This window comes from Salvelinus sp. IW2-2015, linkage group LG4q.2 (assembly GCF_002910315.2).
Source record: "Salvelinus sp. IW2-2015 linkage group LG4q.2, ASM291031v2, whole genome shotgun sequence".
NCBI lineage: Eukaryota > Metazoa > Chordata > Actinopteri > Salmoniformes > Salmonidae > Salvelinus > Salvelinus sp. IW2-2015.
The window spans coordinates 26991006-27011423 of record NC_036843.1 but is presented as its reverse complement, the minus strand read 5'-3'; the positions used below and the strand labels follow the sequence as shown (position 1 = coordinate 27011423).

Below are 20418 nucleotides of genomic sequence, written 5' to 3'. Positions count from 1 at the left end.
GAGTCCCCGAGCTGACAAGGTAAAAATGTGTAATTCTGCCCCTGAGCAAGGCAGCTAAACCCACTGTTCAGAGGCCGTCATTGTAAATAAGAATTTGTTCTTAACTGACTTGCCTAAAAGGTTAAATACAATCCAGTGGTCAAGCACTCAAGCTAACGTTGGCTAGCTACTTCCAGACACAAATGAGAGAACACCTCATTCTGACCATTTTTCTTGCCCTAGCAGAGCTGGTTAGGCTGTTTTCATGTTATCCATTGTGTTGGTGACTGTAACTGTGCTGCTGGCAACAGGCCATATTCAACAGGTGTTGAGCATTCGTAAATTCATCAGTTATTCTGCGCTCTGGCACTCAGAAGAGAGTGCTCTGAAATTGAAGTAGAAATCCAGAATTAACAATGTCCATATTCAGACCCTTTGCTGTGAAACTCAAAATTGAGCTCAGGTGTATCCTGTTTCCATTGATCATTCTTGAGATGTTTCAATAACTTGATTTGAGTCAAACTATGGTAAATTCAATTGATTGGACATGATTTGGAAAGGCACACACCTGTCTATATAAGGTCCCACAGTTGACAGTGTATGTCAGAGCAAAAACCAAGAAATGAGGTTAAAGGAATTGTCTGTAGAGCTCCGAGACAGGATTGTGTCGAGGCACAGATAAGGGGAAGGGTACCAAAGCATTTCTGCAGCATTGAAAGTCTCCAAGAACAGTGGGCTCCATCATTCTTAAATGGAAGAAGTTTGGAACCCCCAAGACTCTTCCTAGAGCTAGCCGCCCAGCCAAACTGAGCAATCGGGGGAGAAGCCCCTTGGTCAGGGAGGTGACCAAGAACCTGATGGTCACTCTGACAGAGCTCCAGTGTTCCTCTGGAGATGGGAGAACCTTCCAGAATGACAACCATCTCTGCAGCACTCCACCAATCAGGTCTTTCTGGTAGTGTGGCCAGACGGAAGCCACTCCTCAGTAAAAGGCACATGATAGCTCGCTTGGAGTTTGCCTAAAGACTCGCAGACCATGAGAAATAAGATTCTCTGGTCTGATGAAACCAATATTGAACTCTTTGGCCTGAATGCCAAGATTCACGTCTGGAGGAAACCTCTTGTTCTGGGATAGATTTGCACTTTTAACACCAAAGTACATTCATCTCTAGGAGACAGAACGTGTCTCCTTCCTGAGCAGTATGACGGCTGAGTGGTCCCATGGTGTTTATACTTGCGTACTATTGTTCGTACAGATGAACGTGCTACCTTCAGGCGTTTGGAAATTGCTCCCAAGGATAAACCAGACTTGTGGAGGTCCACCATTTCTTTTCTGAAGTCTTGGCTGATTTCTTTTGATTTTTCCATGATGTGAAGCAAAGAGGCACTGAGTTTGAAGGTAGGCCTTGAAATACATCCACAGGTACACCTCCAATTGACTCAAATGATGTCAATTAGCCTATCAGAGCTTCTAAAGCCATGACATAATTTTCGGTATTTTTCCAAGCTGTTTAAAGGCACAGTCAACTTAGTGTATGTAAACTTCTGACCCACTAGAATGGTGATACAGTGAATTATAAGTGAAATAATCTGTCTGTAAACAATTGTTGGAAAAAATTACTTGTGTCATGCACAAGTAGATGTCCTAACCGACTTGCCAAAAACTATAGTTTGTTAACAAGAAATTTGTGGAGTGGTTGAAAAACGAGTTTTAATGACGCCAACCTAAGTGTATGTAAACTTCCGACTTCAACTGTATATATTAGTGTAGTTTTAGTTATAAAAAATTGTTTGCGAATGCGCCTAACGTTCGCAATTAGCGCTAACTAGCTAATGTTAAATATCCCTGCCCTCGTGGACTTTTTTTTTTTTTATTTATTTCACCTTTATTTAACCAGGTAGGCTAGTTGAGAACAAGTTCTCATTTACAACTGCAACCTGGGCAAGATAAAGCATAGCAGTGTGAACAGAGAACAACACAGAGTTACACATGGAGTAAACAATAAACAAGTCAATAACACAGTAGGGGGGGAAAAATGAGTCTATATACATTATGTGCAAAAGGCATGAGGAGGTAGGCAATAAATAGGCCATAGGAGCGAATAATTACAATTAACACTGGAGTGATAAATCATCAGATGATCATGTGCAAGTAGAGATACTGGTGTGCAAAAGAGCAGAAAAGTAAATAAATAAAACAGTAAGGGATGAGGTAGGTAAATTGGGTGGGCTGTTTACAGTTGGGACTATGTACAGCTGCAGCGATCGGTTAGCTGCTCAGATAGCAGATGTTTAAAGTTGGCGAGGGAAATAAAAAGTCTCCAACTTCAGCGATTTTTGCATTTCGTTCCAGTCACAGGCAGCAGAGAACTGGAAGGAAAGGCGGCCAAATGAGGTGTTGACTTTTGGGATGATCAGTGAGATATACCTGCTGGAGCGCGTGCTACGGGTGGGTGTTGTTATCGTGACCAGTGAACTGAGATAAGGCGGAGCTTTACCTAGCATGGACTTATAGATGACCTGGAGCCAGTGGGTCTGGCAACGAATATGTAGCGAGGACTAGCCGACTAGAGCATACAGGTCGCAGTGGTGGGTGGTATTTACATTTAAGTCATTTAGCAGACGCTCTTATCCAGAGCGACTTACAAATTGGTATAAGGTGTTTTAGTAACAAAACGGATGGCACTATGATAAACTGCATCTAGTTTGCTGAGTAGAGTATTGGAAGCTATTTTGTAGATGACATCGCCGAAGTCGAGGATCGGTAGGATAGTCAGTTTTACTAGGGTAAGTTTGGCGGCGTGACTAGTTAGCATGTCACCGTCCGTGGCTCTGGAGAAAAGCCTTACTACACAAACTATGAGCTAACGTAACTAGGTAGCTAAACGTCAGATAAATACTCCTGCCCTGCTGGGATAACATTAGCTAGCATCTCACCACGTGGAAAAGTGACTACACGAACGGTGAGCTAACATTAACTAGCTGGCTAACTAGCGCTCAAAGGACTTATGGGCTCAATGTTTTCCAATACAAACCATAAACATGACTAATCAAATGACCTGTGAAGTCAGTTATACATGTCAGCAGGGATGGAAATTAAGCTAGCCCGAGTCTAGTACCTTTCAGTCTGGACTAGTAGACAATATGCCAAACCAGCCTGACACAGCAAACATTGCATGCCACCGATTTAGGAACTGAATGTAGAAATTGTGGTCTGCTGGTTAGTGCCTAAAATCTTTATGTTTACATCCCTGCACATCAGTCCCTTTCAGACGATCCCCCTATCACTGTTAGCCTTGAGGTCACTGAGGAGGACCGAGAGTTTTACCTTTCCTCTTGAGAATTTGAGTCAGAAGTACAGTCGCATAACTCATCGCAATGCTTCACCTCTTCTGGCAAATAGTACCCTAAACTGTCCTGATTATCTAGTTGAGCATTCCAGATAATTCCTCCATCCCAGCAGAAATGTCCCATCCACATAGTAGGACTTTAGATGTGCAGATAGACCAAAGCCCAGTCTATTTTACTGTTACTGTAGTCAAGTTGTTGGGTTATAGTATTTAAATATAGATATACCATTTCAGTAATCAACATGGCTAGCTAGTAAATGTAACTATTTTTGGTGGTCTTTCAGACGGGCGAACCTGAAACCGAGTGACAATGCTCGGGTCTGCAGTTGCCATTTTCCGTTGGGAAAGAGAAATGGCCCTGTATTTACCAGAAAAGGAAGCTCCACACAACAAAGGGGGTAAGCAATAATTTAAACATCAGATATATACATTTCTGCGATAAAATGCAATGTGAATTGTTTTACTGAATGAAACTGGGGAGATGCACTCAGACCAGCCTTTGTGATTTAACTTATGAACAGGCAGGAATGACCGGGGCTTTCAGCAAGTAAGACACGGGGTAAGATATAATTTGAACATCACAGATATAAATTCCCAATGTGCCCATGATACAGTTAACTACATTACTTTAGTTGGCTGCTTTGAGCAAAACATATGTTATATAACCTATTCTGGGAGCCTAATTTTTGTGTATGAACTATGTGTAATATTTTTGGGTCCATAGCCTTCCCTGAAAACAGGTACTGACAGGAGGCACGACTAGAACACTGATCCAGTGTACCCTCAAATAAAGGTAAGAACGGAAACTGACTTGTGCAAAAACAATTTACAAGATATTTACAGATGTTCACTGTTGCAGTTGACAAACTCTAATCCAGCAATATAAATCTGCCAGAGGTTGTCATGCTGGATGGGGATGAAGCAAGTGTCCCTTCCAGAGATGTGGAGCTGCCCTTGGACCTGGTGCCAGTAAGGATAGTCTTCACTGAGCCTGTAAGACCCTCCCTCCTCCTGGATATAAAAATCATTCAACTTCACTGCCTCTTCAACGGTAAGGTCCCTTGCACCATATGGACACTTGACCTCCACCACTGCTGTGGTGCCCATCAGACCATCCGGTGAGGCACCCAGGATCCCAGACCATGTGACCCAAAGTCCTGACTCCTGCACATCCATCCTTGTAGCCATATTGAATGCCTTGATGCCCTCCTCTTCTTTATCTGTGCCCCACTTTGCAGACAACACCCCATCTAATGACTAAACACCTTGAAATCAAATCAAATTTTATTGGTCACATACACATGGTTAGCAGATGTTATTGCAAGTGTAGCGAAATGCATTTGTTGTAAGAAATGTGCTATATAAATAGTTTGATTTGATTGATGACATTAGTTTTAGAATATTAATAAACTGTCATTTTCACATGAGAACAAACGCAGTTTTTCCATAAACTTTGAATTGACACCTTGGATTTTATCACTTGACATCAATCATATAGTGGGAAGGATTCTATAAATCAAGACTGTGAATGCATTTACCACTCTGAATAAATAAATGCTGTGCCTTTTGAAGATTTGTCTCGTCATGAAACTACAATACAGGCTAGATGTCTAAAAGTCAATTTTTTGAATGTGAATAGATTTTTAGATTCATTTTCAATGACATTCCAGAACTGAGTAATCACTCATCGACGTCTGGTATCCGGTATTCAATAATTGATTAAGTGGCTCTTTTATTTTAGAATGTTGACAGATGTGTAGAAAACATTGTATTGCTAAGATGCTCAAACTTAATTTAAGAGCTACACTCACCGACACAGGATACACTTTATCCCTCCATGCTGGCCCTGACGAAACTGGTTAATCGCCCTTCACTATAGCTGCACTTCTCAAAATGGCCAGACTTCTAGTGGTCTTCTCCCCTTTTAATGCTCTTATGCTCACCCTTGAAAGATGCCATAAGGTCTGAACTAGACACCAAAGTCGACATACTGTACAAAGACTTATCTAGTCTAAGTAAAACAAAATATTTTTTTTATCTACTGCTCTGCTAACTAGCTAGCTAAAGTGTAGTCAGTGGCTAGCTAAGACATACAAAGGGGACGCACATTCATGGATTGAGCACAAACGTCTCTCTGATCGCGCTGGTGAATGGTAGCTGACAGTGTGATTAGAGATGAGGAGCTCCCTGCAGGAATTCGTAGTCTTGCTGAAGTCTTCTCTGTTGCTAATTAGCATTTTCGAGGAGAATATATTGAGAACACTCGATTTGTCCTAGAGAATTACATGGCTATCAAAACATCACGCCAGGGTAAGCCTACACGAAACACAGACCGTATATGAAGTATTCTAAAATTTAAAAATGATTGGAACCATTACCGGGTTTTCCCGCTAGGTTTTATGGGTATTATATAGTGTCCACTGTGCTATCGATGACCCAGCCCACCTTCTTGGCGTGAGTAATTGCAAGAGAAAAGCGCTATAATCATCATGTACAACAAATGTTTACAAAGGATTGCATTTAATGAACTAAAACATTCTTATGATCAAAGAGGTACATTTAAATGATAAAAGTGAAGAGTTATGGTGTACCTTTTAGATGCTAATTTATCATATTTTAGGTGTTTGTTAACAAACCAAAACGTGACATTCTTGAACAACGGAGACGTGGATGAGTCATCCCCATGTGTCGTTTTGCAGATAACCATCTCTAGATAACTTCAGAAAAAGTTTGAATTTCTGAAGCTTGTGAGAGGCTTTTGATTTTCGCTTATGGGACAATTATCATCAGATTTGGAGATGATGCCTGGTCCAAAGTAAACCACGTTTCCAACGCATACAACCTTGTCGCGATGCACGATGACAGGACATAGATTTACAAAAGTGTTGGATTGGACAGTGTGACTGTCATTGTATACAGGTAAGATGTACAGTCAATGGTACGTGACCGTAAATACGTATGAGTACACCGGTCCGGACCTCGGTCATTTTTAATAATTTGCTAAAAATAAATGTATTTTGTACACAAAGAAAATAAATTACAGGTCAACATATAAATATTGCTCCGAGTATTGATTAAACAAACCTCAGAACGCTAATTTTCTTGATCTGACCGATTTCTAATCGCGCCTGACTCTTTGCTAACGAGTGGAATCATGAACAGTGATTTTTGTTCATTATGTTCGTCTGCGTCCCCGATATATGTGCCTTTTTAGCCGCACATTCACACCAAAGACTACAATATGAAGATAGGCTAAAAGTGCTTCTCCAATACAAATCCCGATCACACTTGTAGGCGATGTCATGGCGTGGTTGGCTAGCTAAACTCATGCGCAGAGACACGTCATCGGGGCAAACGGCCGTTTCGCGCCGAACTGCGCATGTGTAGGCCGTCAAATCAAAGTCACATATGAAGTTGTTTTTGACGAAAAATGTAAGTGTCACTTTCACATGGTTGGAGTAATAACATGTCAAACTACGTAAAACATTGTCTCGAAGCTAGGTTGTACATTTAAGATTTCGAGAAAATTAACAACTAAGGAAGAATGCTTTACTTTCCTCATTGACTTCTCAAACCCCTGGTCTGTTTCGCAAGCGTTCCCTGAAGGTTTAGAACGTCTTTGCTCACGGGCTTTCAAAAGGCTAACTCCGCCCTCTCGGAGAAGGGTGCAATTGCGGCTTGTAATTCGGGGCGTTCCTGCATGTGGCTATTTCTGCATCTACAGGAACCACTCTTTATCCCTATATTGGTATTTTTTTTTAAAGATATATCAGGCGGGGGGGAGTGTATCTTGGGAAATGGCGACTGTGCTTGAATCTGAAAGTGCGGCAAGTGAAGTGTGTGTGATAATGAATGAAAAATAGTGAAATCAAAGAATGGAACAAAATGAGCAAAAGTTGTAGTAGAAGAAAAGTACCGGTCCAATAATACATTTCTTATTGGACTGTGATTTCTGGACAAGACGGTTCATTTGGGAAATCCATTTGTAATACTGAGGACTGTGAAGAAAGCAGCGGGAAAGGTGGATTCAATAAAGGTGACTAGAAGCGGCCTTGTTTTGGTTAATTGTGTCGATGAAGAAGAGAAGAAGCGTGCAATGGATCTGGCAAAATTGCACACGTCAGAAGTACCTGTATTCCTCTTCGGAGTAGGGCGCCTGCCAAAGGAGTTATAGCTGGAGTTTCGTTGTATTTTTTTTTTTAACCTTTATTTAACAAGGCAAGTCAGTTAAGAACAAATTCTTATTTACAATGACAGCCTACCCCAGACAAACCTGGAAGGCACTGGGCCAATTGTGCACCGGTCTATGGGACTCCCGATCACAGCCGGTTGTGATACAGCCCAGGATCAAACCAGGGTCTGTAGTGACGACTCTAGCACTGAGATGCAGTGCCTTAGACCGCTGCGCCACTCGGGAGCCACCGATGAGTACCTTAGTCAGAAAATCCTAGAAGTGGTCAGTGCACTTCGCATGACCCGTATGGTAAATAGAACAAAGGAGAAAAGCCTATCAATATTATTGTGGTTTGAGGAGACTCTACCTGAACATGTGAAACTTGGAAATGTGTGGTGAGAGCATTTGTCCAAACCATTACAGTGTGGTAATTGTAAAGGATATGGTCACGTATCAAATGTTTGCAGATGGGACAAGTATGGTATTGAAGAATCAGGGAATGGAAAATGTGGTGGGGTTCATACTCCGGACTTCCTTGAGTGCCCTGTTAGGCTGAAGGAGGTCAAGGTGTCAAGGATCAGGACTGTGCACCGGATCTCCTATGTGGAGGCGGTGAAGAGAGTTGAAGGGGCAAGAGGAAAGTGTTGAAGATATGGCGGTGGATGCATTGCAACCAGTTGCTAGTGTTTTAAGTCAATTGATTTATCTGGATACAGTCATTGTGAAGAAAGAGGATTCTGTGGCATTTATAGCCACAGTGATTTAATTGTAGAGCACAAGTGTCCAAGAAGCTGAACATCATATCTGCAGCCAATAAGTTTTTGTGGCTCCAAGAGTTCATGGCAAGGACTATTGTAGCTAGGATATGTTCCACCTCACAGGAGTCTTCAGAGACCATGTAGGGACCTGATTTAGATTTTTTGATAGATGGTATGATATTTTATTCATTTTTACCCACATTATTTCATTTTTTTAAATCCTTATTATCATGATCCAATTGTTGCGAACGCCATTACACCATAGAAGAAGAACGGCGACAGGCGGGGGCGCTCCAGTACAGTAGGTGGCGTTAATGTCTATAACGTTGGATGGCAGTAGAAGGGCGACAGCGGTAACGAGTTAGCCGTACAGTGTCCTTCGTCCCCGCATTTCTGTTAACGACAGCGAGGGCAGGTGGGAGTGAAGGACACTGTGTGCTAGCTAAGGCAGCTAGTCCGGTACAATGCAGGTGGGGGCGACACTGTGTGCTAACTAACTAGCAACTTGTTAACTAACACACGGTGTCGCCCCAGCCTCCCGTCTGCTGTGCTAGCGGGAAGCAGGAGCGACATTCGCACCCGCCTGTTACAGTTTTCTCCGGTACGCAGCCGGCCGGAGGCGTGTGCGACACCGTGTGCTAGCTAACTAGTAAGCTAGTATGCTGTCTCCCCAGCCTCCCACCTGCTCTGGTAGCGGTAAGCGGTAGCGACACCGGTAGACCGTGTCCTTCGCCCCTGCCTGTCGCGCACTGTTTTCCGTATTTCAGGTAACGACGTTGAGAGCAGGTTTATTTCCCTTTTGACCCACATTTAAAAGTGTCACAAACATGTAGATTTGGGGAATGCCGACATGCAGGAACGCCCCAAATTGCAGGCTGCAGTTGCACAATATTGCCCTCTAGCACATTGTTTCCCAACCAGGGGTACTATCACCCCTGAATACATGGCCTATCAACGGGGTACCTGAGAAGACTCATGAGACCATAGGCCTACTGGTAAAATGCACACGACGACGGTACTCCAGGCATAGCAAAACTCAGTTGGTCTTACACTAACCGAAAAGGGTTGGGAACCACTGCTCTAGCAGCACAGACGTGAAACGAACTACCCCATCTCCCAGTCGGTGAAGTAGGCAACAAGAGACGCTGCTGAAAGTGTTTTGGTAGATGCTGGACGAGGCAATTTTAAAACCGCACCGCAACAGCGGCCGTGTCAACAGATATCCAAAAACAAACAATATCCGACTCTCGGAGAATGAGTACACAACTGGTAAATAGTCGCTTATATACAGGATACGCAGGGGTGAAAGTACTCTGGTACGGCACCACAGTCAAATAAATAGTTGGGGTACGCCGTACCAATAATACACGAGCCTATCACTAAACAGAATGTAAAGAAAAATGTAGGCTATTACACTATTTTTTTAAATCATTACCGCATGAAAATGAGCGATTGTTCTTGAAAACGGATATAGCCTACGCTCCCAAATGCGATGTGGTTCGAAGAGGACACTTAACATTTTTCCAAGGCAGAGATTAGGTGGCGCCACCGAGACGCGTGCGTACAGCAGTAGATTCTGGCCAAATGTCATTGCACTTTTTGGTGTTTTGTGTAATATGTCTATTTCCATTTACCACTGTTTGGAGGCTGGATATGTTGCGAGTGGTTGAACGTGCGCAGGTAGCCTAGTAAAGGAGCCTTTTGAAGTGATTGTTTGACAATCAGATAACATCATGACTGGTTGTGTTTATGCCACGGTAAATGTAATACGTTAAAAAAATGTAATGACAGATCTTTACGACTAGGCCCACAGAGATGCTATTGAATGAATAGGGATTAATCTACCTTCACCCCTGTAGGTCAGTTCAGTGGCTAGCTGCCAACAGATATTTCTATTGCAGTAACGTTGAAGGGCTTTGGCTAGTATTACATAATCCGTTAGAAGGATGAAGTATGTCTAACGTTAAATGGCGCATACCTCAGCAGGAGAAAAAAAGACGCAAAATTCTCATAACTTTACTTTACAGAAAGTAGGCAACTGAGACAAACAGTGATGTGGGCATGTGGTGCTCATTGGTGAGGTTGAGGCAGCAATGCATGCAGAGGAGACAGTTTAGTACAGTGATTCCCAAACTTGGTGTCGGGGCCCCATGTGTGGTCCCCTGAGAAACCGGGTTAAACAAAGAACTTAAATATCTCCACATGGCCCATCTTCCTTATAGGCCTACATTAAAATGCAATCAATTCTCGCGATCACCCATACGTAAAATGTATGCACGCATGACTGTAAGTCACTTTGGATAAAAGCGTCTGCTAAATGCCATATATATTAATATGAAAATCTCCACATGGCCCATCGTTTTATAGGCCTACATTAAAATGCAAACAATACAGCTCTAAAAATGTCCTACGTATTTGTTTCCGCGCTAATGCTACATGTCAGTGTGAATAATTTCTCATATTTCCACCGTTTCAGGGCTATAACATTACAGCTGTATAGCTAATAGGCTATGTGTTTGTAGTTCAACTGAGGTGAATTAACCTATGGCAGTCTAGGTGATAATGGCTGGGATCATTTTTGCTTGTTTTTGTTGTTCTCCAAATAGCGTTTTAAAAGTTTTCTAATTGTTTAGAAATGCAGTTAAGCTGACAACTGCAATGCAATGGCAGTAATGGAAAATCTCTTCTGACTTGCCCTTTGTAAAGATGGGGATCTGAAAGATTGTGGAGGCAATTTATCCTGCTCGTCAAATTGTCTTTTCCAGACGGATGTCTTGGACTGAAGGAGAGGTATGTGAAAGCTTATTGAAATGACATTGTGCTTTCATATAGATTTATTGTGGCAAACAATAACGTAGACCTAATTCATCATACTCAAACCAAGTTCTATTTTCTTAAAGGAGTAGTTAGGTAGGTAGTTACCAATAAAGGCGGCATTCCGAGTTAATCAACGTTTCCCCCCATATTTTATTACAGTGTATCTGAAATCTGCAAGGCTGTTGGGATCTCCTTACGGATGGGTGTGGGCAAAGACTCTCCCCTTACGCCGCTGAGCCGTCCTACTTGGAGTCCCCTCCACGTCCATCTCCATCCCATTTAGCCACAGTAGCCATATCCTGATCGCTGGCTCCAAGATGGATCCTTTGGGAACAATGCACTTCACCACTATCGACTATGTCATATTTGCCCTTTTGCTGGTGGCATCCATGGGCATAGGGCTGTATTACGCCCTGTCAGGGGGTCGACAGCGCACCACTCAGGAGTTCCTGCTAGCGGACCGGAGCATGAGCTGCCTTCCTGTATCCCTGTCACTTATCGCTACATTTCAGTCAGCGGTGGCTATAGTGGGCGTGCCGGCAGAGATCTATACCCATGGCACTCAGTACTGGTTCATAGGCTGTGCTTACATCTTGGGCCTATTAATTCCAGCACACGTTTTCATTCCTGTGTTCTACAGGCTGCATCTTACCAGCGCTTACCAGGTACATACTGTAGGCTCTTTGCAAACTTAGCTCAAGATGGAGAGAAATCTTTGGAATTAAAATATGTAGGCTAATACCAGTTGAAATGTATAGACCTAGCTTTTAAACCCTGCTAAGGAGTTTACATAGTTTTGGTTTCTGGTAGGGAAATAAATAATGAATAAATACATTCTGAGTATACTGATGTGTATATCACTTAGTGATAGTATTGTTTCTTTTCAGTATCTGGAACTGCGCTTTAGCAAACCAGTGCGTATCTGTGGAACACTTACCTTCATCTTTCAGACAGTAAGGTCCATACATACCAGATGCAATAATAAAAACAAAAACAAGTAAAAGAAAGAATTTATAAATGTTGTAGATTATCAGTTTTCCCGCTGATATGACTACTGCTATCTCTTGCAGGTCATCTATATGGGTGTTTGTGTGTACACTCCGGCCCTAGCACTCAATGCAGGTCAGTAATTTAGGCTTTGGTTTTAGGATTTAAAGACAGTGATAAGTTTTAACACTTTAATGGCGGGTTATGGCTGTCTCCAAGAAACAGATTAAGCGTAGTCCAGGACTTAAATGCAACACTGGACATTCTCAGTTGAAAGAGCTTTTTATTCCAGGGCTTAAATGCAACACTGGATATTCTCAGTTGAAAGAGCTTTTTTGTCCAGGACTTAAATGCATCAAGGGACATTCTCAGTTGAAAGAGTTTCTTATTCCAGGACTAGGCTTAATCTGTGTCTGGGAAACCGGACATGTTACTGTGTTTTGTGCCATGAGTAGGTTATCTAGAACTGTGCAAAATGCACATTATGAATGAGTAAAGGTTGCTTAATTTGGTTCCATGCTTCCCTATAGTTACTGGCTTTGATCTATGGGGAGCAGTACTGGCCACTGGACTGGTGTGTACACTGTATACTACTCTGGTAAGTTGTTCTTTGTCATTTTCAGAGTTTGTAAATAAGCTGTTATTACACAATGGTAAATAAACTGGAAATATTACATAATCTAAAGTACAAATAAATACAAATACTCATGAAAATCTTTTTGTTTAACGTTGACATTATGAAATGTCATTGCAAAGTGTCCTTTTTTCGCTATATCTTTGGATGTAACATCAGCCATTATAAGCTTGAAGCCTATACGATAATAGGCTCTGTGCCTCTGTGTTGTACCTGGTCCTGACAGGGAGGCCTGAAGGCAGTGATCTGGACAGATGTCTTCCAGACCATAGTGATGTTTGCTGGCCAACTGGCGGTCATCGTGGTGGGGGTCCAGCAGACTGGAGGGTTAGCAGAGGTCTGGAGGAAGGTCTGGGAGGGGAACCGTATCTCTGGCATAGAGTGAGTGGACTGGTTACTATCTTCATGTATTCAAGCGATGACTGGCAATCCTGTTTGAAGTTTGATTTTAAGGACATCTTAAATTCCATGTTCCAATTCCAAAGTTCCAGTTCTAATATTCCAATTCTATGTTCCCCCTCTTGTCATGTCTGTTCTATAGCCTGAATCCTGACCCTACGGAGAGGTACACGTTCTGGACCCTGGGGGTGGGAGGGGTCTTCCTGATGCTGTCTCTGTACGGGGTGAACCAGGCCCAGGTCCAGAGATACCTCAGCTCCAAGACCGAGAGGGAAGCCATCATGTAAGACTGCATGTACCACACTCCATACACAACACCACATCACGGTGCATACACATGGAATCATGTGGTAATACCATGGTAATGGTATGGATACTGACCTATTTTAACGCATTGTGATTCTGCAGGTCTTGCTACATGGTGTTTCCCTCTCTACAGGTAGCTCTAGCTCTGAGCTGTGTCATGGGGCTGGTCATGTTCGCACGTTACTGTGGGGAGGACCAATTTCACAAAATAGGCAACTTATCAAAAAATGAGGTCAGTAGAAGTGTGTGTGTTATTATTTTGGTCTTTCAGAGTGCATCATTAGAGTATTATAGCTTGTGGATTAAGTAATATGCAATTTAGCAGTCAGCAGATGTTTTTATTCAAAATTACCTATAGCACAGTGGCACTCACTACATTTTTTGTGTCTGTGATCTCCAGTGAGAATTGAACCCACAAACCTGGTGTAGCTAGTGCCACACTCTTACCTACAGTACACCAACCATTATGTGTTCTCTATCCACAGATGGTGTTATACTTTGTTATGGACATGCTGCAGGATATACCTGGTCTGTCTGGACTGTTTATAGCTTGCTTATTTAGTGCAGCTCTCAGGTATGTCAATCAATCAATATTTTTAACACCCTTTGTCACAAAGGGCTTTACATTAACCCAGCCTAGACATCCAGAACAAACAGAAGCATAGGATCAGAAGAGTGCTTTGGTGTTGACACTTAGTTTAATGTTTGTCTCCACAGCACCATCTCGTCAGCCTTTAACTCTCTGGCCACAGTGACCTTGGAGGACCTGATCAAACCACACTGCTCATCCATGACAGAGGCAAGGGCCACCCTGCTCTCCAAGGGACTGGGTACGTTGAGATCTCCTGGGCCCTGTCCAGAAACAACCCCATAGACCTTATCCCCTAGGACCCAGCCACTTCATGTACAGTAGATCAGATCAAGTGCCTATGGGTTAGGGACTAGAGGTTGTTTCTGAACGGGGCCCTGCTCACTGTTGACAGTGTGTCTTTTAACTTATTTGTAAGTTCTACATCATGCTTTCCTCACTTTATCTGTGAGATGTTTTCTAAGACAGCATGTTTTCTAAGACAGCACTCGTATAATATCAACATTAAAGAGGGACATTTACTTTTTCTGTTTCTGAACTAGCATGTTCATATGGACTGATTTGCCTGGCTATGGCCTATTTAACCCACTTGATGAGTGATTCCGTTTTGCAAGTAAGGACAACATTTGATATATTTTAATAACTTACTGTATTTAGTTAAAACTCAAATATTATGTCTGATTCTGACATTTTTGTATTTATTTAAATTCAAGGCTGTTTTCAAAATCTTTGGAATGGTTGGTGGTCCTCTTCTTGGCATCTTCTGTCTCGGGATGTTCTTTCCTTGGGCTAACTCTACTGTAAGTACTCAATGTATATAGTGAGGGCATACATTTTTAGTATGTGAATGTGATCCCTGTGGGAATCAAACTTAGCGTCACGCCGGGTTACTCTAAAACCACTTTGTGACAACTGCTGATGTAAAAAGGTCAAGACTCAATCAATACATTTGATTGATTGATGTACTGTGTTTCTCCAGGGTGCCCTGGCAGGTTTGGGGTCAGGCCTGGCGATGGCCTTCTGGGTGGGCATCGGGAGCATCGTAACCCGTACCTCTGGTGGTTCTGCTGCTGTGTCTCATTTCAACTGCACTGCTGTACAACTCTCAGGAAACATCACCACAGCCATAGGGACTGCACTCAATAGTACTGCTGTGCCTACTAGTACATCCAGGTAAGAGTCTTGAGTGTATCATGAAAAGCTCTGTACAAATAAAATGTACCTGTCATAAGAGGCAAACAACAACTAATAATCAGATAATCTTAATTAAAGTATTCTATTTAGTTTGCTCATAGATTTAAATGTATTTTTTTTTTGTCACTGGCCTACACAATACCCCATAATGTCAAAATGGAATTATGTTTTTAGACATTTTTACAAATGAATTAAAAATTAAAAGCTGAAATGTTTGGAGTCAAGTATTCAACCCCTTTGTTATGGAAAGCCTAAATAAGTTCAGGAGTAGAAATGTGCTCTTAACAAGTCACATAATAAGTGTGCAATAAGGTCTCCCGCGGGACGGTTGAGCTAACTTAGGCTAATGCAATTAGCATGAGGTTGTAAGTAACAAGAACATTTCCCAGGACATAGACATTTCTGTTATTGGCAGAAAGCTTACATTTTTGTTCATCTAACTGCACTGTCCAATTTACAGTATGCTATTACAGTGAAAGAATACCATGCTATTGTTTGAGGAGAGTGCACAGTTATGAACTAGAAAGTTATTAATAAACCAATTAGGCACATTTGGGCAGTCTTGATACAACATTTTGAACAGAAATACAATGGTTCATTGGATCAGTCTAAAACTTTGAATATACACTGCTGCCATCTAGTGGCCAAAATCAAAATTGCGCCTAGATTCCTAAGTCATATATTGGCCTTTCTCGTGCATTTCAACAATGATGATACAAAAAAACGCATGTTTTTTCTTTGTATTATCTTAAACCAGTATTATATTCTCCTATATTATTTTAACAATTGCACAAACTGCAAAGTGTTTCCTTTCAAATGGTATCAAGAATATGCATATCCTTCCTTCAGGTCCTGAGCAACAGGCAGTTATATTTGGATATGTCATTTTAGGCGGGGGAAGAAGAAGGAGAAAAAAAAAGGGTCCGATCCTTAATTAACATGATTTTTTAATGAATGAATGTAAGGTCCTTAAGTCGGGCAGTGAATTTCAAACACAGATTCAACCACAAAGACCAGGGAGGTTATCCAATCCTTGTAAAGAAGGGTACCTATTGGTAGATGAGTAAAAATACAAAAATGCAGACATTGAATATCCCTTTGAACATGGTGAAGTTATTAATTACAACTTTGGATGGTGTGTCAATACACCCAGTCACTACAAAGATACAGGCGTCCTTCCTAACTCAGTTGCTGGAGTGAAAGAAAACATGCTCAGGGATTTCACCATGAGGCCAATGGTGACTTTAAAACAGTAACAGAGTTTAATGTCTGTGATGATAGGAGAAAACCACTGAGAATGGATCAACAACATTGTAGTTACTCCACAAAACTAACCTAATTGACAATACAGAACACGCATCCTGTTTGCAATAAGGCACTAAAGTAACACTGCAAAAAATGTGGCAAAGCAATTCACTTTTTGTCCTGAAAACAAAGTGTTATGTTTAGATCCAATACAACACATTACTGAGTACCACTCTCCACATTTTCAAGCATAGAAACAAAACAAAATGTGGAATAAGTCAAGGGTTATGAATACTTTCTGAAGGCACTGTAGATGCAAATTTGTAATACATTTTGTGATTGTATATTAACTGTATGTCTTTCAACTGTTCTTTAGCCAACCAATGGGTCTGCAGAGATTCTACTCCTTATCCTTCATGTGGTACAGTGCTCTCAGCTCTTTCACTGTGGTGATCACAGGGTTGATCGTTAGCTTTCTCACAGGTAGGGGAGAGCTCTTGATCATTACCATAGAAGATGCACTCAGGGCTGGTTTTCCAGATACATATTAAACCTACTCCTGGACTAAAAAGCATGCAATGGAGATTGAGATTTTTCATTGAGCATGCCTTTTACTCAGGGACTACACTTAATCTCTGTCGTGAAAATGTTTGGTCTAATTTACCAAACAGATTCGGAATCAAGTTAATCTAATTGGTTGGATTTTATCTTTAATTTAAGGACCAATGAAAGAGGAGGATGTGACCCCAGGCACTCTGTATCCTCTGTTGGGCAACATGCTGTTCTTCGTACCAGAAAACCTCAAACAGAATCTGTGCTGCGCCACCCCACTGGGGCACAGGGTAAGTCAACAGAGCACATGGGCTCATCACACTCACAGTTCAGGATTGTGTTCATTAGTGGAAACCACATAAAAAAAGCAACAAAACGTTTTGCAAAAAAAACAAGTATTTATTAATTATTGGACAAGGTCTGGTCCCCAGGGCTGCATTCAGCAGGCACAACATAATGGAACGTTCGGATAGAAATATGTTATGTTTGTCTGACGTGTAGAATAAGGAATCACGTCAGTTCCATTCATGACGTTTCTATCTGCAGCATTCCACAATGTTTGCTTCCTGAAGGTTCCCCTGGTGCATTTATAGCAGAGGGGGCTATTTATTCAAGGTAGGCTGGAATTCAATCATTGCCGATAATAAGATTTCCACACTGCACTTTCAGCAAGTGTGTACAGCAGACACAAATGTTTAAAAGTCCATTGTGGAAAACCCACCTTCGTCAATGATTGAACTCTGGCTTCAGTTAAAATATGTTATATTGTTTTGTCATTATGGCTAGCAACACTCAAGTCCTATTGTTTTGGGTCTGTGTGAGACATTTCAACCAAGCTACAGTGCCTTCAGAAAGTATTCACACCCCTTTACTTTTTACACATTTTATTGTTACAGTATTGACTCAGGTGTGAATACTTATGTAAATTGAATATTTCAGTATTTATTTTCAATAAATTAGCAAACATTTCTAAAAACATGTTTTCACTTTGTCATTATGGGGTATTGTGTGTAGATGGGTGAGAAAAAAAAACATATTTAATCCATTTTGAATTCAGGGGGTATGAATACTTTCTGAAGGCACTATGTGCTATTGTATCAAGGGTACTTAACATTACCCATTATCTTATCTCAACGTGAATTATCTCTTGGTGAGTTGTTTATAGTGTATGTTTTTGTACGAGTAGCCATTCATCCAGGAATGTCCACCTGCACAACACAAGGAAAGTAATGTTCAGGCCGTCTACACAGAAGAAGAAGAGGAGAGGCAGAACTTTCTACCCACTTCCACCACACCTGTTATGGAACACGAGACAACTGTGTGATGCACAGAGACACTTCCATAACCTCATGTTATGTCGCGGCCCACGGAGCAGTGAAATGGTCCACACCATTTCATGTCACTGTTTTTCACAGAGGACCTGTTCTTTTGAGGAGATGATGCTCCGAGGGGAGAAGTGTTGTCGGGAGTGACTCTTATTTTAAAGCTTTGCTCCAGCTTCAGGTTTTTAATTCAAGTGACTGGATAAAAAATGCACTGGTACTGTAAATGTATATTGTACATGACGCATGGCAAGACCAAATAAACGTAGAGTATTACGTATTCTGGAAATCAAAAAGATAAACCCGAGGCCATATTATCTAGTTCTGAGGAATTCAGATATGAATGGACCGGATGTATAAATGCAAAAAATCCGGTTTATGTTTCCACTCATTACCAAATATGGTGATAAGAGGAAACCCAGTGGCCGGCAGTGGGAGAAGAAGGATTTTGGCCGACATTCTGCCAATTTTCAACAACCAAACATTTTATCTCCATACAGTTTTCTGTTTCTAAAACTACAATCTGTACCCAACTGAGAGGACTGCATTTTGTAGACTTTACCCTTTGCCAAAGTTTGAAAAAAGTTGTTTAGGAGTGCAAGGGTGAATTGAGTTATTATTGCACACCCACACTTTAGAATAGGCATTCCCTAACAGAAATATGCAAATTAATGCTAGAACGTGCCAATAGGATCTCACTAGCTTGTGCTTGGCTCTTCCCACCTCCTTGCTTGTCCTGCCCACTATGATTAATTTGCTCCCATTGGAAACTACAGGCTCTGTTCGATCTTGGGTTAGTTATATCTTTGATATCACTATGCTGCTGTCAATGAGAAAATATCTTTATTTGTGGAACTGAGTAGTTGTTCTTTCAATAATGTGTTCCAGTGAACAACTTTGTCATGTTGGCCCGTTGTGTCGAAGCAGAAAATATTTTTTGTAAAGTTTTACTGAGATGTTTGTTAGAAAAATCTTAAATAAACATTTCAATGTATTTCAGGTTTCACAGTCCTTTACTGCTGTTGATAATTTCTTTATTAGGAACAGTATAATTATCTATTCGTTTTTTTGTGTAACGTTTTGAGTTGGCAGGGAAAGGCAGTGTTACTGAATATCCAGTGAGTAGGAGACTCGGATGTGATGAAGTTGGTAGAGATTAATGGGGAGGAGAGGAAGCCTGCCCTCTTGGAGGTATGGTACAAAATAAATAAATAAATAAAAAATAAATAAAATATTGAAATTTAAATGTTTTTTTAGAGTAAAGTACATCGAAAAAAATCAAAACAAAACTGCAAACTGAATAGGAGACCAAACAAGCAGCAAACAAAGAAGAAAGGCTTTTGAAAAAGTAACAATTTTTCATAAAATTATACCGTTTTCTTAGCTAGCTAAGTTGTTTACCTGTTGCTAGGCAGTTGCTAGGGACATTCCTGAAAGAAGCTAGCTAGCTAACAAGGAGTGTCTAGTTGGCAGAAGAGAAGAAGGGACAAAGAAGGGACAAAGTGGGACAAAATAAGGACAGAAGAAAAGGGAAAGGGGACATTAAGGTGAAGCAGTCCTCTAAAAGACACAAAAGACAATAATACAAGAAACAACACTTCATTGCCTCTCCTCTACGATACGCACTTCCGGTTTGGTTTGGAGCGAGTAGTTGCATTCCGCTTTGCTCCACAGGTAGTATTACAGGTAGTATTACATTTCATTTCATTACAGTACAACAGTTTGATTTGTTTGATCTTAGCTGGCTACATAGCCGTCTTTGTATCCAAGATAATTGTGTAGTCTAGAGTAATTGTCGAGGTTACCTAGCCAGTTAGAGGTTACCTAGCCAGCTACAATTTCAAACAAAGTCAACAACGCAGCCACTGCTAGCTAGCCTATTTCACCAGCCAGCAGTACTATATCATTTTAGTCAATAAGATTTTTTGCAACGTAAGCTTAACTTTCTGACATTCGAGACGTGTAGTCCACTTGTCATTCCAATCTCCTTTGCATTAGCGTAGCCTCTTCTGTAGCCTGTCAACTATGTGTCTGTCTATCCCTGTTCTCTCCTCTCTGCACAGACCATACAAACGCTTCACACCGCGTGGCCGCTGCTACTCTAACCTGGTG

General features: G+C 41.4%; 1 protein-coding gene across 5 annotated transcripts; it reads left to right on the top strand.

Moving 5' to 3' along the window:
- The first annotated feature begins 6122 nt into the window (after positions 1–6122).
- On the top strand, positions 6123–19300 carry LOC111963553 (sodium-dependent multivitamin transporter). Of its 5 annotated transcripts, none has more exons than XM_023987080.2 (17): positions 6123–6248; positions 10968–11051; positions 11238–11743; positions 11966–12031; positions 12149–12200; positions 12596–12663; positions 12926–13080; positions 13241–13381; positions 13507–13636; positions 13890–13978; positions 14122–14234; positions 14536–14606; positions 14707–14793; positions 14973–15166; positions 16809–16915; positions 17153–17274; positions 18171–19300. In XM_023987080.2, exons 3-17 carry the CDS (start codon positions 11396–11398, stop codon positions 18306–18308), a joined length of 1881 nt encoding a protein of 626 aa, XP_023842848.1. In that variant the 5' UTR covers positions 6123–6248; positions 10968–11051; positions 11238–11395; the 3' UTR covers positions 18309–19300. The 5 variants fall into 5 exon arrangements, with proteins under 5 accessions (XP_023842848.1, XP_023842851.1, XP_023842850.1 ...); XM_023987083.2 differs by lacking the exon at positions 6123–6248 and adding an exon at positions 6604–7365; XM_023987082.2 differs by lacking the exon at positions 6123–6248 and adding an exon at positions 8957–9256.
- Positions 19301–20418: the final 1118 nt, after the last annotated feature.

Coding starts and splice junctions, on each gene's coding strand:
- LOC111963553 (XM_023987080.2), top strand. CDS start 11,396: ATGGATCCTTTGGGAACAATGCACTTCACCACTATCGACTATGTCATA. Junction 13,382..13,506: donor ACCGAGAGGGAAGCCATCAT/GTAAGACTGCAT, acceptor GTGATTCTGCAG/GTCTTGCTACATGGTGTTTC. Junction 15,167..16,808: donor GTGCCTACTAGTACATCCAG/GTAAGAGTCTTG, acceptor ACTGTTCTTTAG/CCAACCAATGGGTCTGCAGA.